A 22,844-nucleotide genomic window follows, 5' to 3' on the forward strand; every position below is an offset into this window, starting at 1 on the left:
GCGGCCCGGAGATCCATCGCTGGTGTTGTGGGGCCACATTTGCCCTTGTGAGCTCGGAGGACATGATCATGGCAGTGAATGGGGCCGGCGGTGGGCTGTGGGACTGTGCAGAGTGAGAGTGAGAGCGAGAGTGCCGAGAGGAGATTGGCCGCGACTGGGGTTGCATGGTGCGCTGGTGCTGGTGTCTCGTTGGCCACGTGGTGCCGAGGTGCGGGGCACAGCTAAGTTGCCCGACCACGCTGTGGTCATTCAATCTCGACAACCCAGCTTATTCTTGCCACCTCGCTCCCCACATATTCCAGCGCGATCCGCTATCCGAAAGCGATGCGCAGGGCTACTACTGCACATTACCCATTGACGACGAGCGCAAGCCGGGATCCTACTCTACCATGCCCCGGTCGTCGTTACTCCCATCCCTTGCTGCGGGCAATATTACCCCAACGTCCCCGAACGCAAGGCTGCCCCGCAGACAAATGACGGCGGTATCGGCATACATGTACACGGCTCGCGTGAGCTAGTCGTGTGATTCCAACACGGAACAGTGCCGCTCGGTCTATTTGGTGAATGTAGGCGACTGCATTGGCCGAACCGGGCGATGGCAGGCACCCCACGTCGGCGGACTCGTCCGCTGAGCATTTTCCGGAGGAACGGCCTTGATCAACAACTGATACTGCGGGCGGACCAGTCCGCCAGTGTTGTTGTGGATCCACTGTGCGCAACATTGCGGCATCCCTCGCTACACTTGGCCTCTAATGCTGTCAACACCATGTCACCCTCGTCTCCTTGGAGATCCTGCGACTGGCGGGGTCGTCCGCCGAACCCAGTCGCGAAGCGTCCACAGCCGCACGATACAAAACCGCGGAGTTGGCCAATGCCAAGAACGGCCCAACCCAGACACCGAGTTGTCGACTTAGAGGCGATAACAACTTGAGGCAAAGAGCCTTGGTGAGTTCGGTTCAGCAGAGCCGTGTAGCTGACCCTCCAACAGACACCATGGCCATCACCGTCACCGAGACCCCTACAGACGCCAATGGTGCCCATGCCAATGGCAAGGTGATTGTCAATGCCAGCGGCCATGGGCATGCCACCGGACATGCCACCGCAGCGTTCACCGAAGCTCGCCTCGCTAAACCCCCGAGTGCCCACCTGCTCCAGTACGACCTCATTCCCCTACTCGAGCGCGAGAAGAAGCAGTTCGACCAATACCTGCAAATCGATCTCGCACACCTTGTCATGCTTGTTGAGCAGGGCATCGTTGCTCGCGATGTTGGCCGTGCCCTCCTTCCCGCCCTCAGCGATCTACGCAAGCGCGGTGCGGCCGGAGTCAACATTGACCCAGCCAAGGGCAGCATGTTACTCCAAATCGAGGGAACTCTTGCTGCTGCCCTCGGTGAGGACATTGCTGGTAACCTTCACACGGGTCGCAGCCGAATCGACCAGGGTGCCACTGCTCGCCGACTCTTCAAGCGTAATGTTCTCCTCGAGATCCTCAACGCAGTTGCCACCCTCGAGGAGACGCTCATCAAGACCGCCAAGCGTCATCCCGGTAATCTCATTCCCACATACACGCACCTACAACAAGCTCAGCCCGGTCATTTTGCACACTATCTGCTTGGCTATGCCGACCGCCTTCACGACGACTTTCAGCGCTGCTCCGATGCCTTCGCCCGCGCCAACAGGAGTCCTCTGGGCTGCGTCGGCTTGTCTGGCACTTCCTGGCCCATCGACCGTCAGCGTACCCGCGAGCTTCTCGGCTTTGATGACATTGTACTGAGCTCACGACTTGCTCGCGAAGCGTACTACGCCGCCGAGATTGCCAGCTCCTTGGCGTTTGTCATGGCCACGCTCAACGACCTCGCGACGGACCTCCACATCTGGTCCAGCATCGAATTCGGCTTCATCCAACTAGACGACGGATACTGCAGCACCAGCAGCATCTTCCCTCAGAAGAAGAACCCTGTCGCGCTCGAGGTTATCAAGTATGGAGCAGGGCCGGCAGTCAATTGGGGCGGTTCGGCCCTCGCTGCTTTCCGGGGTGAAGGTTCTGGCGACCAAGCAGTGCGAAAGGTGCCCGAGCTTGACGCGGCGTTCGACAAGACAATCGCAATGCTTGACCTCGCAGGCGGCATCGTGTCAACTTTGACTGTCAACTCGGACCGTGTGCAGAAGACTTTGCATGAGAGTTGGTCGACCACAAGTAACCTCGCCGACGAGCTCGTGCGCAAGAATGGTCTCTCATTCCGTCAAGCCCACCACGTCGTGGCTCGCCTCGTGCGCATCTGCGAGGTCCAGGGCATCGCCCGTGCCGGCGTTACACCAGCGGTGCTGTCACAGGCTGCGTTCGAGACACTAGGCCAGCCCCTCGACGGTTGGACTGCCGAGGAGTTATCGGCGTCACTTGACCCTGTGGCTTTTGTGCAGACCCGCATTAGCGAGGGGAGCATCGGCCCGGAGCAACTCGCCAAGCTTACCGCGGTCGCTGAACAGCGTGTCAAGGGCGACCGCATGTGGCTTCAGAACAAGAAGGACCAGATTGCTCTGGCAGCGAGCAAGCTTGATGCGGCCATTGTCTCCATTGTAGAAGGTTGATTGTAATCGTAGTGATATGCAGGGTGTGGCCCGGGCAGACGACCAGAGTTGTGATTGTAAATGCGGCGCACGCCGGGCGCGAGTCAAGCTTTTGCTCAGCTCCGTCAACCCCAACTCCAAGTCGTCAGTCATGGACATTACTGGGCACTGTGATACCATGCATGCACTACGCATTGGGAACCAAGTTCTGGGCCCAGAACCCCATCATGACGCTGCTTGGGGATGTGCCGCTGCCAGGTTGCCCCACAGATCCGGCAAGTCCGCCCCCATCGGTCTGGGTCGAGTTGAACAGGTCAAATATTGACAGGTCCACCTCGCCGCCTCCGTTGGTGACGCTCGGAATGGTCGCGACACTGGCAACATTTGACAACGGGATCTGCAGCGGTGCGGGCTCCTCCGCATGTTGCACAGCTAGAGGCTGTGGCCGGATAACTGGTGCCTCCATGGAGTGGGTTGGCGAGGGCTGGGACGATCTGAACGACTGCACCAAGGCGTCAAACATGGCCTGGTACCGCTGAGATTCCGGCCAAGCGGGTCCGAAGCGCGCAAGCAAGTCCTGGCACTGTGCAATCTTGCCCTCGACCTGTTCTGAGGGTAGGTCGACCAAATCTGGACGAGAGCGGTACTCGCAGAAGCAGTACACCAGTGTTGTACAGGACGAGATGATCTGGTACAGGTGAGTCCAAACTGACAAGACCTGCTGTCGTGGCCAATAGTGCCTGTAGAGGTCGACCGATATGCTTGCTGACGACTTTAGGATTGTCACATAGCTAGATGGAACGTGGGGCATGAGTGGGGATGGTCGATACAGTCCCATGGTCATTTGGTGATACGAGATGTCGTCGGCGGCCTGTCGCGAGATGCTGGAGTCGGACATTGGGAAGAATGCTGCACGGAAGGGGCTGTTGTCGTACCATTCCTGAACCTCACGGGCGCGATCTGCGACAATGGCTTCGCGTGCGGACACTGACAAGTCATTTCGAGACGGTACTGTGAGGAGCGACTCGTAGATCTTGCCATAGAGTCGGCGAAGCTGAATGTTATGGATGCGTAACGCGACCTCGGGAACTTCTAGCGATGCACCTGACGACGATATGGGCACTGTTGGCATCTGGGGCGTCAGTGCAGTTGAGAGCAGGGACTTACATCCACGTCGATGTCGCTATCGCGGATAGCTGGCGGCAGGCCGAGGGTGAACACGGCAAGCCGGTCCAAGCAGTACACGGCCCAGAATATGTTCTTGCGCTTCTCGTTGTGGGCGCGCAAGGCTGCCTCATCATGGAAGGTATCCAAGATGCTGGGAAAGTACACTTCGTCACGGCGGTGGATGCCAATGGAGAGTGCTGTGCGGGCTGCAAAGCCGACCACTTGGAACAGGCTTGGTCCGCCAGGCTCGTACAGGCTTATCAACGACATGAGGGCGAGGGCCTGGACTGCTGTCTGCATGTCAGCGCGTTCTGCAATAGTGATGCGCTTACCAAGTCCTCCTGTGCAGTCACGTTGGCAAGTTCTTGGAGCGCAAAGGCTCGACAAGCTCGACACGACTCGCTGATTTGCCCATCGCCTCGACGGTTCTGTATCATCCCACCCAGGTACATGACCGCAAATGTTCTGAAGCGTGAGGCTGATAGGCCAGGTGCAATGAGGCCGTTCTCGCCGTACACGAGGCTTGTGTCGTCATGCAGCTCTTGGGGGTTGATGCAATGTCGGCTCTGACTATGTGTCGCAAACACGGCGCGGCTCCACTCGTGCGCTTCGTCCAACGTCGGCAGAGCGGGGTGGAGTGCAGCGGAGGTGATGGGAGGAGAGTGGTTTGACGATCCAGCCAGCGCAAGAGGCGGAGTGCTCGTGTCGACTCGCATAGCCGCGCCAGACGACACCAAAGTCGACAGCTGGACCGTCGTCGTCACGGTCGGCGGCGGGGCCAGTTGCGCCGGCGAGTCATACGACGACACTGGTTGGGGTAGCTGGGAGCCCGTGGGCCGAACAGATATGTCCCCAAGCACTGGCGACACCTGTCGAATGTACCCTTCAAGCCATTCGATGCGCTTCTGCAGGTCGACAGTACCTGCCCGCAGCTCGTTGAGTTGGCTGTGAAGTGGTGAGCACTTGCATGGCGAAAGAACTTACACGAACAGCGACTTTTGTGCTGCCTTGCCATCGAGCTCACAAGGGACATTCGCCTCAATGCACGCCGAGCACTTTGGATGCCTTCTATCGCACTGTGATATCGGTGAGTTCATCCTCGTCGGACACTTGCCGCACTCGAGCCCCACTCACTTTTCTCTTGCGTGAATAACAACGCTTGCATGCCTGTGGGGCCTGGAAAACAGGCTGTGGTGATGACTGGGGTGAGTTGTAGTCACGCGCTGCCGGCGGCATCGAGACGGTCGTCTGCAGTGACCCGATGACTTGAAAGCCAGTGGGTGATAACAAGCAAGTGAAGACGGCTTGTTGTTCATAAAGTGCGGCGACTGTCCGCGGGGCCGACCCTCTTCGCTTGGCCTGAGGTCGCAGCCCTCAGGACCCGATCCAGCCGAGCCGACATCCTCCTCGCCCTGGACGCCGTCGAGTACCGCCTTGAGGTGACGGTTATCCGGATGCACATGGGTCGCCCGTGAGGCTGTGAACATCGCACCATGCATGCGCGTGGACCGCCAAATGGCTGTGCAGAGCTTGAAGGGCCAGATGACAGAGCAACAATGGCATGCATTGTCGAGTTGCGACAAGGGCTGCTGCCGTCACGTTGAGTGTTCGGCAACCTTCCTGCATGAGGCGGCAATTCATCCCGATCTCGGAGTGTCTATGACTCTAACATTCATCTACCTACCCGTCGACCTAGCCAGAACGGCTTCAGCATCGTCCACCTCCTCACCAACCCAAGACACGAAGCGGTCGGGTCGAACGAGGGTCAAGCTCTGGGGAAACTTACTCCCAGCCAAAGCCGAGTCAATGGTGACAACCTTGACGTCGATACCGGCAGCCTCGCCAGCGGCAACGAGCTTGGAAGCTTGGTCACCAGCCTGGGCCTCTGAAGAGACTTGGATCACGGTGAAGTGCTTGCCAAGGTGGTCGATGAGCGGCTGGCCGTCGGTAAGGACTAAGTGAGGTGCACGGTGGCCAGGATAGGCCACGTTCCAGTACTGCGAGGGGTGCCAGACAGGTGGTGTCGGCAGCCCATCCCTGCTCCCAATCGCCGTCGAGTCATACCGGATATCCAGAGTGATGCCTTTTGTGTTCCACTGCTTGAACGTCGCCTGCCAGGCAATGTCGGCTCGTTCGCTTGCCGAGAGGTCGGCGTACGTGTCCTTGATTCGCTCCAGGGCACGCCGCATGGACAGTGAGTTGTCGAGCGACTCTGCGGAAACACTGAGACCCACTGGTCGACGCTCAGCCTCGTATGTGTCCAGCAGCGCATCAGAGCCCCAGCCTTGCACGACGGCCGCAAGCTTCCACGCCAGGTTGACCGCATCGTCGATGCCGACGTTCATGTTGTGACCGCCCGTCGGGGGGCAAATGTGTGCTGCGTCACCTGCGACGAAGAACCGACCGTTGCGATAGGCATCGGCGATGCGAGTGATGAGCCGGTAGTCGGCACGAGAGACAATGTCAAAGTCAACAGCGCCCGGCCCACCAAGGAGGGCCTGTGCCTTGAGCTTGGCGACATCGTCCGAAAGTGCAGGCGCATCGGCGCCGGGAATGAACACACCGTATCCCCAGTCGTCGTCATTGGGGGTGGACACAATCCCGCTTGCCTCCTGGTTGATAACGACCAGCATTCCTAGAGCATCGTACACGGGGGAGCTGTTGAGAATGTCCCGGATGCGGTGTCCATCCGACTTGACGACGTAGCTGAAGGTTCGGCCGAGCGGGCCCTCGCCGTTGACCGCGATGCCGACAGCCTTGCGCACCCGACTTCCCGGGCCATCCGCTCCAACGATGTACTGGGCCGAGATAGATTGGAACGCTCCATCCGCGTCGCGTACGACAACGGCGGTAGCAACTGAATCGTCCTGCACAAAGTTGCCTGCTCGCCATCCCCGATACACCTTGGCGCCGAGCTCGAGTGCACGTGCCTCAAGGATCCTCTGAAGGCGGGGCTGTGGAATCGACAGACTTGTCTCTGCAGCGAGTTCCACAACTTCGGCCTCGTCGCGGCCTACGCGCATGGTGAACGATCCGATTGGAGGCGTGAGGAGTGACTCGGTGATGACGACTTGGTGCTTGGGGTCGGCTGTCGTCCATGCCTGCTGACGAACAGATTCGATGACACCCCACTGGCGATAGTGCTCTACAGTTCTCAGGTCTGTCGAGCGGCCCTTTGGATGGCCATCGCGAACCTCAAGGTCCTTCTCAATCACCACAGTGTCGACATCGAGGAGGCGAAGCTGAACTGCAAGCGATAGGCCGACGGGACCGGCGCCGATAATGAGCACCGTGGCTGTCGCGGGAGGGATGGCAGTGTCGATGGTCATGTTGGAGGTGAGCTTGATGGAGATGAGCTCTCGCCGGCTTTAAAGCCTGCATTCTTGTGGCGTGGTGCGTTCGTCTCCCCGACCCATCTTGATCCAGCATGTCATCATCTATACACCACTCACGACTGCGGCTTGTCTGATAAAACGAGCGACGATAAACTAGACGGTATGGTTTGCCTTGCTGACCTCGTCGTGACGATGGATAACGCCATTTGGCTGTGGATTGCAAACCACCGACTTGTCCTATTGGCTTGTCGGCATCGGTTTCGGCAGCGGAAGCGGCACCGGCAACTCGCCCGGCAACAATGCGACTGCTTTGTCAGTCTGTGCTGTGGCCTAATACACTGCATGTCTATTTTGATGCGGCAGGACTGTGTCAGTCACAGCAAGGAGTGGATTCCGTCTCGGCCCAATACCGCCGAGGCTCATTGGCCGCTGATTCGAAAGCCATATTCGGCTCTCCTCCTGCGTCTCCGGCATTACTTGGCGGGGCACAGCGCGATCACGTCCATCTCCCAACTGCACTCGTCCTTCGGTGTGCGTTAGGCCCCACATGTCAGCCGCCAGGTCGACGCCTTCCGCCAGCGATCGCGTCCGACCCATGTGAAGACAGCGCCGAATGTGCAGATCACATCCCCACGGCAGATACATGTACACTAGAAAGAAGACCGAGCGAGGCTGTCAGGTACCCATCCAAGACGTTTGTCACCTCACAGGGCAGTGGCGGCGATCGCAAGTCTGGCGTCGATGTCTCTAGGCCCATGATAGTTCTTGCGGCCATCCACGAACCACGTGCCGAGGCATAGAATGATGGCTACGCCGAGCACTGCGACAACATAGTTCATGCTCTCGCCGTTGACGGGGATGGCGGGCGGGAAGGTGAAGATGACGGTCGTGAAGATCAGCATCGCGAGGGCAATGCTGTTGATGACGCGGCGGAAGCGACCGAGGCTCCAGACCGCCTTCTGGTGGTGATTACCTTCCAAGCAAGCCTGCCCACGAATGACAAGCGCTGTCATAGGAATGATGTAGGAGATCTGCAGGAAGACGACCGATGAAGCGATGATGGCGTTGAATGCAATCGACGAGCCGAGCTGGATACACCCGAGGACAACGATCCAGATGCACACAAAGGTAATAGCGTTGACCGGCGTCTTGAGGCCAACGTGAACGTGGCCGACGTAGGGCGAAATGTGTCCGAGACCGCGGTCACGGGCAAACGAAAAGACCATGCGCGAAGCAACGGTAGTGAGGCCTTGTCCTGCGAAGATTTGAGCGATTAGGTTGAAAATGACCAACAAGGCGGTCGCTCCGCCCAGGCTCTTGGTCGACTGCAGGAAGACCTGGAGGATAGGGCCAGTGGGCGACGACACAAGGGCGTCGAAATCTTGAACGCAGAAGAGGAAGATGACGAGGTAGATGAATGCCGAGGTCGCTCCGAGGCAAATCGACATGACCATGACCATTGGAGCAGTGCGAGCAGGTCTTGGGACCTCATCCACAAGATGACTGACCGCATCGAATCCGGTAAGCCCAAACATGGATTGGAGTAGCCCGAGGAAGAAGGCCAAGCCGTCTGGCCACCCTGTTTCGTTGCTGAACTTTGTAAACACATCTGCGGCGCTGGCAAAGCGTCCACTCGAGCATGCGAGGATCGTAATGGATACGACGACAATACCTGCCATGCTCCATAGGCCTGCAATCCGGTCGAGTGTGGGCAAGATCTTGAGGCCAAAGGCGTTGAGACCCCAGGAGATGATTGTCGCCGCTAGGTAGAACAAGAAGCTCTGCCACGTCTTGAGCTCAAAGTTTTCGTTCCACATGACGATGATGCCACTCAGAAAGTTGGACACGATGATGGATGCGCTTGCAGCGAGTGAGATCCAGCCGGTGCTACCCATCCACCCGACGAAGAAGGACGCAAAGTTGCGGTACTTTTCGGGGACGAGAAGGTCTTGGAGGTCAGTATGATCCTATGGTGAGGCGGGGGATATGAACGCACATGTCCAATCGAGCTGCCCTCCGGTCATGGGATAGACGTGGCATACCTCGGCACTGGGGCGTGAGAAGAGGGTCGTGGTGCAACCGGACGGACTCACAACGAGACGGCCATGGTCAGGGTGGCGAGGGCCGACACAACGAGGCCCCAGAGCATGGCGACGCTGCCGCCAGAGGGCAACACAATCTGTGCAGATGCCGACCTGCAAGGTTAGGAGGTTTCGGGTATCAGTCGAACGCTTACATTGCTGAGTTGTCAGCTGCGCTCTCGGTATAAAGACCATACTCACCGTTCCAACTGTTGAGGATTGCGAATGCGAGGCCCAAGCATGACAGGAGCGAGAACCCGCGCCTGAGTTCTCCCTCTTCTTGGTAGTGGCCATGGGATGCGTTGTGGACATGGACGGCGGCCGTGTCCTTCTCCCCGACCGTTCCGACGTTGACGCTGGCTGCCGGGCTGTTTGATTTGCTTTCCGTTGTCGACATCATGTGTAGCTGAAGCGGGGGTGACGCCTCAATACTCTGCTCTTTTAACCCTGCTCGACAGCCTCGGCTGGGGACTTTTCTTGTCGTCAGAGATGTACGTACGGGCCCCGGTCGGAACAGGCGGGCGGTAAGCAGGAGCTCCAAAGCGCGCAGCCGTAGAGCGCCTAAACGAGAAACGGGGCTGAGACGGGGCTCCTGGACAGTGTTATCTGCGCGGTTAACTGGTCCATAGAACATGGGCCATGCGATAGGGATGCTGAGTTGAGAGGGCTCATGCGCCGGTGGTGACGGGGAGCGAGTGGCAAGACTTTCAGTGGTGGGTGAGCGGTTCGGTCGTTGTCGTCCTATGGCATAGGATCTCATTATCAGAACAATCGCGTTAAGCGAACGCCTCGGCGCTTGACAAGGGCATTTTTTTGTTCCAGACTAGGTCGAGATGGGGGTCAAGTCGTGGATCTGACCTGCACAGCCGTGCGTTTATTCTTGGATCCCTGGCCTTGACTCCCTGGTCGGCAAACATACTAAGCGCGCAAAGTGCAGAGTCTCGGCAGATGGGTCGACGTCGATGCCTGCCCACCAGATTAGACGCCGGGCGTCGGACATTTGCTCTCAAGCGCCCATCAAGCGCGGCGCTGCTCCGCAGACTGTGTGTTGATTTGTTCAGAGGCAGAGTTGTTGATAAACAACCGCGGCCTGTGGACTGTTTTCCGACGACACTTGGCGTTTGCCTTCACCGTATGCGTCGGCAATTGGTGTTTGCACAAGCTTCAGACGCACGGCACCCATTTGGCAACGCTCTCAGAGCTTGCTTGAGAGCCGATTCCAGCAGCAAGGGGGGTAGTATGGTGTGAGAGCTCAATGACGATGCAGGCCAGGTGAGCCGCTCCGTAGACGGCGGAACCAGATGACGAGCAGTGACTTCGTCGGACAAGTCCGGCGCGATGCACCCAACCATGTCGCAACTTGGCTGGCATCCATCCACATCTACAAGCGCCTGAGCTTCTTGGTGAAGGAGGCGACCCGACGTGATGGATCTGGGGCGGGGAACATGCACATGCTGAGCGATCTTGGGAGGCTTTGGTAATGGTTTGAGCTGAGGAGAGAGGAGGGCCCAACACCAGCCGCCAGGTTGACCCGTCTTTGTTGGTTTACCCAGCGCGCCCTTTGTCGGCATTACCATGGGCCCAGTCCGTATCCACAATCTCACCGTTGCTCTTTCCACTACAACATGGATATGACCAGACGTACAGTGCTCGACTCGACGGTGGATATCCTCCTCGCACATGGACTAACGACAGTCTTTGGCAATCCTGGTTCAAACGAGCTTCCGTTCCTCGCCGGTCTCCCAAAGGACAAGTTTGACTATGTCCTGGGGCTACAGGAAGGCGTTGTCGTCGGCATGGCTGATGGCTACGCGCAGTCCACTGGCAAAGCCGTCTTGGTCAGCCTGCACGCTGCCAGCGGTACAGGGAATGCAATGGGCGCTCTGACCAATGCGCACTACTCGCACTCGCCGCTGGTGCTCCTTGCCGGTCAACAGATTCGCGGCACAGTGGGTCAAGAAGTCATGCTGTCCAATGTCGACGCTTCCATCCTTCCTCGCCCCTTGGTCAAGTACTCTCATGAACCGCTGGCTGCCTCCGACGTGCCTCGAGCCGTATCACAGGCCATTCTCGAAGCCTCGACACACCCCAAGGGGCCAGTGTACCTCTCGGTACCCTACGACGACTGGGCCGCGGAAGCCCTTCCTAGTGACAGCTTGCTGCCCAAACGCAGAGTCAACACAGCGGGGTCACTATCCAACGCGCAGCTGGTTGACATTAAAGCCATCCTAAGCCGATCCAGCAGCCCAGTGGTAGTTGTTGGCCCCGACGTCGACGCCGCTAGAGCCCAGCAACACGTCGCGAAGATTGCCGAGCGTCTCGGCGCCCCCGTCTGGATCGCTCCATCCGCCCCTCGGTGTCCGTTCCCGACTACCCATACCCACTACCGCGGGCTCCTGCACCCGGGCATTGAATCAGTCCGCAGCAAGCTAGAGGGCCACGACCTGGTGCTCCTCCTTGGCGCTCCAGCCATGCGATATCACCGCTGGGAGCCGGGAGAATACTTGCCAGACGGAACCGAGGTCATTCATCTTACGTGTGATCCCAAGGAGGCGACAAGGGCACCGTACGGAACTGCTTGGGTAGTCGAACTGCTCGACGCACTCGCTCAACTCGCCGATGTCATTGAGGATCGCATAGTTCACCTGGATCCCCGGACTATACCCTCCAGTGGGGCCGATGGTACACTGACAGGCACAAAGATCCTCGATGTGCTGGCCGCCGCAGGCGAAGAAGTGCCCACCCCCAGCGGTACCCGGCCCATCACCTATGTCAACGAATGCACAACACTCGATCTGCTCTTCCTGGACCGTGTCCCAATAACAAGCCCAGGCGGATACCACTTTCCAGCCTCTGGCGGGCTCGGGTTTGGGATGCCGGCAGCCGTTGGCGTCTCACTTGGCCGACCAGGCGCCACTGTTGTCGCCGTCATTGGCGATGGTAGTGCAAACTATGGTATCACGGCGCTCTACACGGCTGCCCAGAGACAAACCCGGACAGTCTTCGTTATTGTCAACAATGGCTCCTACGGCGCCCTACGTGGGTTTGCAAAGCGACTCAATGCCCTCGATGCCCCAGGACTCGACGTTCCCGGTATCGACTTTGTCAGTATTGCAACTGGGTACGGTGTCCCGGCGACGCGAGTGACGACGGTTAATGGGTTTCAAACGGCCTATCTCGACGCTCTGAGGGCTGAGGGGCCAGTGCTGGTAGAGGCCGTGGTGAGGTTGGAACACTGACCCGCCCCTAGGCTGGTAATTCTCAGGCCACCTTGGAACTGTCGTAAGCGACATGCATAATTCACGGCGGCGCCAATAGTTGGCCTCAGGAGGAAGCGGTGATTTGGGAAGTTCGTACTCAGGAGCATCACAGTTTGCCAGTGTAACGAAGGGCGATGTAGAGGCTGAGAACGCCGGGTCAGTCATTGAATAGCCCCCAGAGGCGATTGACTTACAAGAAGCGGTAGAGAACGAAGATGCCCAGAAGAATGAAAGCGTACCCAGTGACAGAAATTCCGCCAAAGCCTAGGTACTGGCGCACGTCAGCATATCTGGACAACCCTTAGAGCTCACGTCGATGACGTCCTGTCCCGTCACAGCACATTTTCCGTACATGTCGATTGTCTCCTGTGATGCTGGGTACACGCAATTGCAGTCTGTGGTGCTTCCCGGGAAGAAGTTGCGGCATTTGAACACAACCCCGACCAGGTCGTTCTTGGCCAGGATCTCGAAAGCGTAAGTCTGAGGCACGTCAGTACATGCGTCGACGGAGGAGTACTCACTTGGTAGTCCATGAAGTGGAAGCTGTAGTACCAAAACCTCGGCAGAGACCGGCCTCGAATGAAGAAGCCTTGAACACACATCCCTGATGACCGGTATCAGCATTGGTGAGCCGTCTCACCAGCAACTACTAACAGAAACCATTAACGAAGGCGGTCAAGGCTAGCGCAGCAACAAAGATGGGCACGATGGCCGCAATCAGACTAGATCTGCGTGTTGGTTAGCATGCATCTCGGTCCGGCTCGTCGCGAATCCATCTACCCACTGGGTTTCGGCAACTGGTGCAGCAGTCAGCTTTCCTGCGCAATGTTTTCGCCCGCAGAATAGACCCACCCAAGAGAGCAAGGAAGAGGAAGGAGAGGAATCGGAAAAAGTGTCCCGCCCCGGGGTGGAGACCAATGGACCAGTAGATGATGATGCTGAAGATTAGAGCGCAGCCAAAGACGAATGGAATGAGCACAAATGTGTTGGCCAAAAGGAAAGGGAGAGGGCCATCTGGGGCGTGTCAGTTTCGGGCCACCGTATTTTACAATTTCTGCTTACAAAGTCCGTTTCTACGCTCTCGAACATAAACCGACCGTTCCTCGATGACTGGGAGCGGCTGGTTAGACCACCAATACGAAGGGAAGCAGGCTGTGGGTGACTTACAAGACGGAATCCCGGCTACACTCATGAAGGACTGTGAAGGTGAGCGTTATGCGGGGCGCGGGCAGCGATCGCGCATGACGTCTCTTACCAGAAAAGCAACGGAGAAGAAGTGGATCGACAGCCTATACGATGTTAGTCAAGACAACATCTCTTTCGCTCTCACCTGTCATTGATCCTGTCATCGACCCTGGCGAGATTGATCCAGATAAGGGCCAGCATTGCTCTATGGCACGTTAACCTCATACTGCAGCCCTGGACAAGGGTGTTGCAGCTCACCCCATTCCCAGGAACATTCCCATTCGAATTCCAAACGCAAGCAGGTTCCTGCATGATGTCAGCTGGGCACTCGATTCAGGACAGCGACGACGCACCGAGAGTAGTTGGTGAGCAGCCGATCAAACAGAACGGCGATAACGTTGAATTGATGCGAGATTCCTCTCCGTTTGACAAGGTCGCCAGTGTGAAGAGTTGCCGAACCGTATCGCACAGTCTCCATCTCTTTCCCGAGTAGAGAAAGCTCATAGTGTTCGCGCATAGCTACAGCAGGAGCTTTATTATTGACGATGGGGATGATTCCAGAGACCATCTCAATTAACTTGTCGGCAGGGTTGTCCTACACCATCAGTCCTGAACATGTGTCGAGGTGCATTTCGACCCACATATTTCCGGAGCAACATGTTGTCCCTGCAGAAGTTCTCTGCGTCGATCATGGTCCCCAAGAAGACAAGCCGGCCCTTGTCAAGAACCGCAATTTCTTCAAAATGTTCCCAAAGGGCCACGGATGGTTGATGAAGCGACGCGAAGACCGCAATGTCGTGCTTGTATGCGTAATCCCTTATGCAGGCGATAACGCGCTTTGATGTGAACGAGTCAAGTCCCTGAAAAGTTGTCAGCATCTTGTGCTGACGGGTCAGACCTCAACACTGAGCACATACACTTGTGGGTTCGTCTAGGAACAAGATCTTGGGGCTGTTTCCAATGTCAGTTCAAGCCACGTGTGGGCAGGAAGGGTGCCGCCGAGTCTCAGGCTCACGAAGTAACGAGGGCGGTGGCAACCGTAAGCCGCCGCTTTTGGCCACCAGAAATGCCTTTTTGAATTGCGTTTCCAATCTAATCGTTAAATCAAGTTCCACGACAGTGTCCTTTTCTAGCTGTTGCTTACCCTGACGTTTTGACAAGACGAGAGACCCATTTCCTCAATGATCCTGTCCAGTTGAGAGACCTCATACCTTCCGGCGAGTTTCATAGCAAACGCGATTGTCTCCCTCACGGTCAGGACGCCAAAGTCTGTCACAAACATCAGCTTGAAACCACTGTTTTCTGGAAAGCCCAAACTCACGATCGTCGTCCTGCTCAACGAGCGCGCCAAGAACAGCCATCTGGTACGGTTGGACCTCCTGTTCGTTGACGTAGCACTGGTGACAGGCATTAGGCACAATCCTGACACGAGCTCTTGGAACCCAGAGACACAAACCTTTCCGCCATGCTGGTATCCATTTCTGCGGAATGACATGACCTCCAGTAGAGTCGACTTGCCTGAACCACTGAGAATCGCGAGTTAGCACCTAGAAAGCCAAGGCAAGGCGACCCGAGAGCTCACGATGGACCAAGAATGGCAGTCATTCCCTTGGCAGGGGCCCTGATTGACACATCGTCGAGGATGCGCTTGGTTGTCGACTTCTTCCAATCGAAAGTCGCAACCTTCTTCCACCAGGGCTTGCCGCCTTTCACCTCGTAAGTCAGATGGCGGTATACGACTCGCATTGAGGCACGTTCAAATTCCGAGCGAATGTCGATGTCCACAGCCTTGACGGGAGAGGCGTGCGAGTGATCATCGCTGGTCTCAATGGTGCCAGTATTCGACGCAATCTCTGCCCTAGCGGACGAGTGCCCAGCGAGCTTGAGGTCGACGTCGTGACTGAACTTGAAGTCCTCGACGCTGTTGAGTTGGTGTGTCTCGATTTCGTCGCGATGAGTCGCTGATTTCCTGCCCAAGAGGGCTGACATGCTCTTGGACTGAAGCGGCGACATCCTGAGGCAGAGTGAGGTTGTCGACAGTGTGTTTGTAACAAGTTCAACGTGTCAAGCATTGTCGTGACAGGTGTTTTAACCTTGGATTTCAGCGTGGCCGGGTTGCCTCGTGACTTTTTCACACTGCAACGTTGCGACGGGCCAGATTGTGTGCCTGATGTCCCAACCCCTCTGGGGACGGAAGCCAACAGACCCCCAGACCTCAGACCAGCAGACCCCAAACACAGGCCCCCAAACACAGACATCAGGGAAATGAGTCAAGCTGGGGCTGTCAAAGTTTGTTTGGTTGCCAGGCAACAGGTGTTTGACGACATCTGTGTACCTCCCCCGCCCGTAGCCGGGTGCTCCCTGTTCTCAGATCTGTCACTCCTGGCGACGGACTTGACACCAAAGTTTCGTTATCGTTTATGTTACAGTTCGGCTAGTGAATCCAAAGGAGATACAGGGTCGCCTGAAAACGGCATGTGACAGGGCGAGGAGATCTTCTCTTCAAACGCGGCTGTGCCTGAAGGGGGTCTTTGGGCTGCCCAGGCCCAAACTGCAGAGAGCACAAGCGCAGCAAGGCGGAGCGAGCTTTAATCGTCGATGAAACAACGTTCGGGACACACCCCATTCACATAACAAACTTCCTCCCCCATCACACAGTGGCTTCCTCTGGTTGATTGGCTGGCCATCTCGGGTGCCTTGGTCACTCAAAGAGCCCGGTTGCCAGGCACAGCGCCAGACGCTAAAGCAGGCAGGAAAGCTGCACCATTCCGTGAGGTGCTCTACAGTAACGCCGGCAACTGCACGCGCCGTTGCCTGTAACCATTTCGACTATCGTACGTATGTACGTACCACAGGGCTTGCCGTAGCTAGGCCGGTCGCGACCGAGGCAAGTCGCGACCAACACTACCAACCAGACAACTTGACCGCCTGTCCGCCTTGCCAACCGACGCGGCGCAAAGCCGTCTGCTTTCTCGCAGACGATGTCCCAGGTTTGTCCTCTCTTGGGTGCAGGTTGCCTAGACGGCCATCCAGGGTCGGGTTATATTCCAAGGACGGTTGGCTTCAGCTTAAACATGGTGACACTGTCCTTCCCATTCCCACATTTCTCTTCTCAACTACACAATCGACATCCACCTGCGCCCGCCGAGAGATATCATGGTCTCCTCACGGTCCACGTCTTCTTTCTCCCTTTTGGGAGGTCCCCGTCACCCGCTGTTAGAACTCTCAGAGGTTCAAATGTTTCGCAACTTTACGACCAGCGCGCACAAATGGTTAACTTTGGACGAGAAGAGTGAGCGATACGGTGGTATTCACTCTGACTCTTGCCAGGATGTATGCGGGAGGTCCGCGAACGTGTCATTGGCTACAACTCGACCCTTCCCACACCCGACAATGGGAGCGTTCCCCTTGTGTACGCAGACCACGCCGGGTCCGGAAGGTCTATGGACATTATTGAAGACACCATCCAAAGGTACATTGCACCAATGGCAGGCAATCCTCATAGCGACTCTGCCTACACGGCTCGACAGATCACTCAGTATCGTGAAGAATCGCGCGAAACTATAAAGAAGATTCTCGGGAACCCTAGCAATTGCTCTGTCATCTTTGCGGGTAACGGAGTCACTGGCGCCATTAACAAGCTGGTGGCGATACTGGGAACCCGCATAGGATATAGATGTGGCGATAAAGATTTCATCGTCAAGAGTAACGACCGGCCCATCGTCTTGATAGGCCCATACGAACACCATTCGAACATCCTCCCTTGGCAAGAAACCATCGCGGACGTTGTCATCATCAAGAAGTCCGAGTCGGGGCAGATTGATCCTGTTGATCTCCGCGCGAAGTGCTCGAAGTACAGTTCTCGCAAGCTCAAGATCGGATCGTTCTCGGCCGGATCCAATGTCACCGGCGTCTTCACAAACATCACCCATATTGCCCAAGTCCTCCGCGATTTCGGGTTCCTGTCGTTTTGGGATCATGGATCCTCTGGACCTCATCAGAAGGTCTCCTTTACCCCTATCATGGACGCCCTCTTCCTTTCTCCCCACAAGTACGCCGGCGGCCCGGGAAGTTCAGGGATTCTCGTCGTGAGGAACTCTATCTTCGCCGATACCACAATGGGCCGACCTCCGGTACCATCTCAACCTGGCGGTGGTACTGTTCGATACGTCGGTCGAAACCCAGGCGACCATGCCTATGAGCCTATTCATCACACGAGAGAGGAAGGCGGCTCTCCCAACTTTTTGGCAGACATTCGGGCCGGAATGGTCCTGGCACTTCATGATAGTACGCCCATCGACTGGATCAAGGGAATCGAGGGCATGTACGTTTCGCAGGCCATCCTCTCGTGGGGGCAACCGCAAATAGTGGTATACGGCACGTCAGAAGCAGAGCGGGCACCGACGATCGCCTTCAACTTTCGACACGGCATTGGCAGCTTTCTACACTACAACTTTGTTGCCGCAGTTCTCAGCGACTACTTCGGGATCCAGGTGAGGGCAGGATGCCTTTGTGCTGCACCTTATGGTCACGAACTCCTCAACATCTCACGCGAGGAGTCGAGCACCGTCAAGCAGTTGGTCGTCGACGATGGAACGGTAGGAGCCAAGCCCGGCTACCTCCGGGCATCATTCGCCTACTACATGTCACCAGAGGAGGTTGGCTACATCATCTCCGCCGTCCAGTTTCTTGCCAGGAACGCAGGTGGTCTGCTGCTTGCCTACGAGTTCTTCCCCACAACTGGGGTTTGGCGCGTCAGGCGCCACGCCGGTAGGGACTTACGGACCGATCCGCCGGCTACCATGAAGCTCCATCAGCTCCCCTTCAGCTCTGTCTTAGAGAACAAGAAGGCACGCCATGAAGCCGAGAAGGCAGAAGCCGCAGCAGCCATCAAACGGCTTGCCGCTCAAGCGGCAGAAGCCAAACGGCTTGCCGCTCAAGCCGAGAAGGCAGGAGCCGCATCAGCAGGCAAACAGCGTGCCACTGTGACACCGATGGGAAGTGTCTTGGAGGCCGAGGAAGGCGAGGAAACGGAACCCTCTTGCGACCCCGAGGGCAGCCAGTCGTCCTGTCCATCGTCCAGTCACAGATCCACTAGTCTGCTTTCCACCTTCAGCAGCCCCTATTCGACAGCTATTGGCACCGAAACAATCGAGTCTTCGTTGTTTAGCACACACCGACAAGTCAATTTGGACAATTCATGTTTGGGAGACATCCAGCACCTTGCGGATCAGCCGCCTTTTGTTGGCAAGATCGAGTACAACGACAAGGGCGAGATCGACTATGAGTTCTACCTCGTCAAGGGAATAGACCTCGTCAACGCGCATACCGCTGAAATCAAGCGGCTTGTCGAAGAGGCGAGAGTGCGGGGAGACCCATTGGGTTACTCCTATGTGCCACCATCAAAAGAGTACATGGGTGGTATGACCGGCTTTACCCTTCCAGCATTCTGTCTGCGGCAAGAAGACGGTAGCCTCAGGAGCCGGGTGGGAACCCCAGCCTCGATGAACACATCTCACGACCAAATCACACATGCGGCGCGAGCGCCCAACTCCACAAACCTCGCCGCAACATCCACAGGCGGTTTCGGCAGCACAAACGGTTTGCCATCACGAGAGATTCGCCGCTCGATACTCCAGCCCAAGGACAAATCGTCACGATGGAAGAAGTTTGTAGGGACATAAGCCGGTGGCTTCTACATGCATCGGTATGGATCGCGTCCTTGTGTCTGTTGCATAGAGCCAATACAGTGCGAAGAGTACTGTAGCTGTCACCAACAGCATTCTGCAAGTCCTCCACACCTAACGTGAAACCAACCCTGAAAGCTCGTCTGACCGATCGGCAGGGAGTCGTTTGCGGAGCAGGTGAGAGGCACCAAAGTCCGCATGGGCGGGGCAAGAAGGCACGGATGTTGAACGGTAAACGCGCAGTTGGGGTGAAGCACGCGCACCACGGTTGTCACACGTTGTCACACTGTGTGTGGGAGCGACACCTCGACACGGCACCACACCCCAAGCAAGTCACATGAGGGTTGCGGGAGCCTTTAGGTTTACGAAGGCGGCAAAGCCGCTTGGCCCCTCGTTTTATACTCCCGTTGTTTGGGTCGCGGTGTGTCAGGTTTTTTCTTGTTTTTTTTTTTTTTTTTTTTTTTTTTTGTTTTTTTTCTTTTTTTTTTTTTATGACAAGAACGGCATTGGTCATCCAAGAGGGATTTACGTGGGTCAACTGGACTGGAATACTTTCGAGGAGCCCGCCAAACAAACAACGAAGGTACTTGTTGGCATTGTTGTTGTGGGCTCCAGCAGCCGTGCACATGCTCCTCTCATTGCGATTGATACCGAAGCTGACCATGCCCCGATGACTGTTTTGCTCGGTCACCTCAGTCGAGTCTTATTAAGCGGCACGCCCAAATGGAGTCTTATTAAGCCCAACGCACATTGCTCACCGACACGGCTATTGTGGATGCTTCTGACCGGCCAAATGGCGTGACTGCTCCCCGGCGCGTCGTGAAACCAACCTCGGTGAACACTCGGATCGCCATCGTCACCATTCATAATCAAAACTGTCACCATCAATGCCATGACCCATCTGACTTGTTTTAAGTGAAGTCGGCACTGACAAAATCTCCTCGCCATGTAAGCAACCGCCATTCACAAACTACACCACATACAACTGGCGAAATGACCATTACCAAACCAGCTCTCTTCCGGCCCATCAAAGCCGGCTCACTCACCCTCAAGCACCGTGTCGTTCTCGCCCCCCTCACGCGAATGAGGGCGGATGTTTCGACTGCGGTGCCAAATGACCTTAGTGCAGAGTACTATGCCCAGCGGTCAACAGGTAAGCATATGCTACGTGGATTCAGCTGACATGTGTCAAGACGGCGGCCTGCTCATCAGCGAGGCCACTTTCATCGCTGCCGAAGCCGGTGGTATATCTGGAGTTCCAGGCATCTACTCGCCGCAGCAGATTGCCAAGTGGAAGGAGACGACAGATGCAGTGCACAAGAAGGGCGGCCTCATCTTCCTCCAGCTGTGGGCTCTTGGGTCAGTAGTGGCTCGTGGTTGACTCACAATGCTGATTGTACTAGACGTGTAGCCAACCCCAAGCTCGTGCCGACTGTGTGGGCAGTATCTGGCAACAAGCCGTTTAGCAGGTCTGACAACATTCCGACGCCTGTCACCCAGCTCGCGGCAGCCGATATTGACAGGTTTGTGGGTCACTACCGCCAGGCGGCTTTGAACGCCATCGAGGCCGGCTTCGATGGCGTCGAGATTCATGGTGCAAACGGATACGTGGGTATTGACGCATAGGCTGATCCTGACACCTCCCAGCTTGTCGACCAGTTCCTTCAGCCAGTGTCCAATGATCGCACCGACGAATACGGTGGTAGCCTTGAGAACCGCTTGCGATTCCCCCTCCGCGTCCTCAACGCCGTATCTCAGGCGATCGGCCCCGAACGCGTCGGCATTCGCGCATCGCCGTTCGGCGAGTTCCAGGGTATGCGCGGGGACTTCGACCCCCTCACCACGTTCACTCAGTGGTTCAAGGCGATTGTAGCAGCGCAGCCCAAACTGGCGTATGTCCACGCGGTCGCCCCACGCGTAAGCGGTGTCAGTGATGTCGATCAGTCTTTGGTGGACAAGCGGGGCGACTCGCTCGACTCCCTACGTGCCATCGTGCAAGCTGCGGGCATTGCATTCATCTCTGCCGGCGGAGCGACGCCGGCTGATGCGCTTGCGGAGGCTGAGAAGGTTGGCGACCTCATTGCCTTTGGGCGATACTTTATCTGTGAGTGGGGCCTGCGCTGGGGCTGGGTTTGAGTGTCGACTGACTGTACCCAGCCAACCCAGACCTCCCCGCCCGTATCGAGAACGGCTGGGAGTTGACCCCGTACAACCGCAAGACGTTTTACACACCAGGTGCTGAGGGCTATACCGAGTGAGTCACATGATGGGGACTCGGGTTCTGACACGGCATAGCTATCCAGTTCACAATGCGCGGCTCTAGTGTGAAGTCTCAGCCGGCGGTCGCAATGATCCCCGTGCGCGGTCAGGGTGAGAGCAGTATCAAACTGGACAGGTCACTGGATGCAGAAGTGCTTGCATGGGGTACGGGTATGAGTCTGACTTTGGTCTGACGGCCGTGTCGCGGTACAGAGCACTGTGAGAATTGTCCACTGCTTGGTGCGAGCTATTGTCCCTGTCCTGATAGAGGCGCTGGCTCGAAGGAGTTCTCACTGCATCGATCCCGAGATTGCGAACTGCTGGTTCTGGTTGCCATCATAGCATTGCCAGATCTGAAGAACCGTCCCGTGCACGGCGAGGCCATCGGTCGTGTCCATGCACAGGTCTGCCGAGTCAGCGGTCAGTCTGTCGGCGGGTCTGCTTACTGTGTCCGGCGAGCCCAATCTTGCCGTCGTGAACGTGCCAGCGCTGCTGCGGTACATCATAGCAATCCCACACCTTGAGCTTGACGCCGTTACCAGGTGCTGCAAAATCAGCTCTGCGTGCTGACTGTATGCAGTTTGCTCACAGAGCCCCGCGTCGACGCACTTTTACTCGCCGGTGATCAGAAACATTTTGATCTGTCCCCAACCTCCAGAGGGGAGGATCCAGGTGTCGGGGGTGTACCGGGCACCACTGGAGCTACCAAGGTCAGAACTGGGATACATACAGGGAACTTGCAGGATGAGTGGAAGGCCATTGGAGATGTGGTCGAGCGAGTCGCGGGAAATGGCGGCGTTGAGTCGCTGACCTGCCGGAGCAATTACTGGTCGGATGTACTTGACATTGCTGGGCGGCTGCTGGCGCTCGTCCAGTTCAACGAGGGGAGATGCGGATAAGAGGGAGGCGAAGGCGAGGAGAGTGAATGGGGTGCGCATGGCGGATGTCGGGATGGCGGGTGGCGACGAGGGTGATAGGTACATATAGACGGCTAGAAAGCTGTGTTGCGTCTGGCCGTCATACCCGACGGGCATTCTGCGGGCACATCACCGCCAGCGGGCACTCTATGTGATGGCGCGGTGTAAACAGCGACGGGCAGTCTTACGCTTGTGAGGAGCGGGCACTCTAGCGCTTGCACTGCTTTGACGACGCCCCCATGGTGTTAAGAACGGAGCGTGGAAGAGTACATAAGGTCATGTGGGTGACTGCCAACAACGACGTCATTACGCTCGGGTTCTTGGCATTGGACTGGTCGGATGGATTTCTCGGGAAGTGTCGGATCGAGTGGGCCGGCCTCCGCTG

At 56.9% G+C, this 22,844-nt stretch overlaps 9 protein-coding genes across 10 annotated transcripts; 4 read left to right on the forward strand and 5 right to left on the reverse strand.

Moving 5' to 3' along the window:
* Positions 1–993: 993 nt before the first annotated feature.
* On the forward strand, positions 994–2,589 carry argH (Argininosuccinate lyase; the record flags this gene model as incomplete). The annotated part of the gene is made up of 1 exon (XM_062773192.1): positions 994–2,589. One exon carries the CDS (start codon positions 994–996, stop codon positions 2,587–2,589), a length of 1,596 nt encoding a protein of 531 aa, XP_062629176.1.
* A 166-nt stretch (positions 2,590–2,755) lies between these two features.
* Positions 2,756–4,999, reverse strand: STB5_3 (Protein STB5; the record flags this gene model as incomplete). Its single annotated transcript, XM_062773193.1, has 5 exons — positions 4,870–4,999; positions 4,720–4,811; positions 4,068–4,680; positions 3,736–4,029; positions 2,756–3,700 (listed from the first exon to the last, which is right to left on the reverse strand). Exons 1-5 carry the CDS (start codon positions 4,969–4,971, stop codon positions 2,756–2,758), a joined length of 2,046 nt encoding a protein of 681 aa, XP_062629177.1. The 5' UTR covers positions 4,972–4,999.
* Positions 5,000–5,411: 412 nt separating this feature from the next.
* On the reverse strand, positions 5,412–7,064 carry dntB (4-methyl-5-nitrocatechol 5-monooxygenase; the record flags this gene model as incomplete). The annotated part of the gene is made up of 1 exon (XM_062773194.1): positions 5,412–7,064. One exon carries the CDS (start codon positions 7,062–7,064, stop codon positions 5,412–5,414), a length of 1,653 nt encoding a protein of 550 aa, XP_062629178.1.
* A 429-nt stretch (positions 7,065–7,493) lies between these two features.
* HNM1_7 (Choline transport protein) lies at positions 7,494–9,867 on the reverse strand. The gene is made up of 5 exons (XM_062773195.1): positions 9,353–9,867; positions 9,307–9,310; positions 9,164–9,265; positions 9,067–9,119; positions 7,494–9,018 (listed from the first exon to the last, which is right to left on the reverse strand). Exons 1-5 carry the CDS (start codon positions 9,783–9,785, stop codon positions 7,775–7,777), a joined length of 1,836 nt encoding a protein of 611 aa, XP_062629179.1. The 5' UTR covers positions 9,786–9,867; the 3' UTR covers positions 7,494–7,774.
* A 909-nt stretch (positions 9,868–10,776) lies between these two features.
* mdlC (Benzoylformate decarboxylase) lies at positions 10,777–12,437 on the forward strand (the record flags this gene model as incomplete). Its single annotated transcript, XM_062773196.1, has 2 exons — positions 10,777–12,372; positions 12,402–12,437. 2 exons carry the CDS (start codon positions 10,777–10,779, stop codon positions 12,435–12,437), a joined length of 1,632 nt encoding a protein of 543 aa, XP_062629180.1.
* An 80-nt stretch (positions 12,438–12,517) lies between these two features.
* ABCG11 (ABC transporter G family member 11) lies at positions 12,518–15,609 on the reverse strand (the record flags this gene model as incomplete). Its single annotated transcript, XM_062773197.1, has 21 exons — positions 12,518–12,554; positions 12,606–12,682; positions 12,724–12,891; positions 12,933–13,015; positions 13,066–13,139; positions 13,196–13,208; positions 13,264–13,425; positions 13,474–13,521; positions 13,579–13,609; positions 13,667–13,700; positions 13,742–13,801; positions 13,855–13,902; positions 13,950–14,191; positions 14,238–14,456; positions 14,514–14,547; positions 14,612–14,688; positions 14,741–14,865; positions 14,918–14,993; positions 15,053–15,122; positions 15,179–15,517; positions 15,584–15,609. The coding sequence occupies 21 exons, from the start codon at positions 15,607–15,609 to the stop codon at positions 12,518–12,520; spliced, it is 2,043 nt and encodes a 680-aa protein (XP_062629181.1).
* A 1,322-nt stretch (positions 15,610–16,931) lies between these two features.
* sufS (Cysteine desulfurase SufS) lies at positions 16,932–19,280 on the forward strand (the record flags this gene model as incomplete). The annotated part of the gene is made up of 1 exon (XM_062773198.1): positions 16,932–19,280. One exon carries the CDS (start codon positions 16,932–16,934, stop codon positions 19,278–19,280), a length of 2,349 nt encoding a protein of 782 aa, XP_062629182.1.
* Positions 19,281–20,212: 932 nt separating this feature from the next.
* On the forward strand, positions 20,213–22,491 carry hxnT_1 (Flavin oxidoreductase hxnT). 2 transcript variants are annotated; one of them, XM_062773199.1, is made up of 9 exons: positions 20,213–20,436; positions 20,477–20,642; positions 20,687–20,891; positions 20,931–21,387; positions 21,441–21,537; positions 21,579–21,951; positions 21,991–22,087; positions 22,132–22,252; positions 22,286–22,491. In XM_062773199.1, exons 1-6 carry the CDS (start codon positions 20,277–20,279, stop codon positions 21,604–21,606), a joined length of 1,113 nt encoding a protein of 370 aa, XP_062629183.1. In that variant the 5' UTR covers positions 20,213–20,276; the 3' UTR covers positions 21,607–21,951; positions 21,991–22,087; positions 22,132–22,252; positions 22,286–22,491. The 2 variants fall into 2 exon arrangements, with proteins under 2 accessions (XP_062629183.1, XP_062629184.1); XM_062773200.1 differs by having other exon boundaries at positions 21,991–22,491.
* LOC62_04G006632 (uncharacterized protein) lies at positions 21,833–22,480 on the reverse strand (the record flags this gene model as incomplete). The annotated part of the gene is made up of 3 exons (XM_062773201.1): positions 21,833–21,948; positions 21,989–22,087; positions 22,273–22,480. The coding sequence occupies 3 exons, from the start codon at positions 22,478–22,480 to the stop codon at positions 21,833–21,835; spliced, it is 423 nt and encodes a 140-aa protein (XP_062629185.1).
* Positions 22,492–22,844: the final 353 nt, after the last annotated feature.

This window comes from Vanrija pseudolonga, chromosome 4, assembly GCF_020906515.1.
Source record: "Vanrija pseudolonga chromosome 4, complete sequence".
NCBI lineage: Eukaryota > Fungi > Basidiomycota > Tremellomycetes > Trichosporonales > Trichosporonaceae > Vanrija > Vanrija pseudolonga.

Bases quoted from the DNA above. Each gene is read 5' to 3' on its own strand.
- HNM1_7 (XM_062773195.1), bottom strand. From the start codon at position 9,785: ATGTTCTATGGACCAGTTAACCGCGCAGATAACACTGTCCAGGAGCCC. The intron at 9,120-9,163 runs GTGAGTCCGTCC...CTCACGCCCCAG, and splicing joins CTGACCATGGCCGTCTCGTT to TGCCGAGGTATGCCACGTCT. The intron at 9,019-9,066 runs GTGCGTTCATAT...CTGACCTCCAAG, and splicing joins AGGGCAGCTCGATTGGACAT to ACCTTCTCGTCCCCGAAAAG.
- hxnT_1 (XM_062773200.1), top strand. From the start codon at position 20,277: ATGACCATTACCAAACCAGCTCTCTTCCGGCCCATCAAAGCCGGCTCA. The intron at 21,388-21,440 runs GTGAGTGGGGCC...GACTGTACCCAG, and splicing joins CTTTGGGCGATACTTTATCT to CCAACCCAGACCTCCCCGCC. The intron at 21,538-21,578 runs GTGAGTCACATG...GACACGGCATAG, and splicing joins GGTGCTGAGGGCTATACCGA to CTATCCAGTTCACAATGCGC.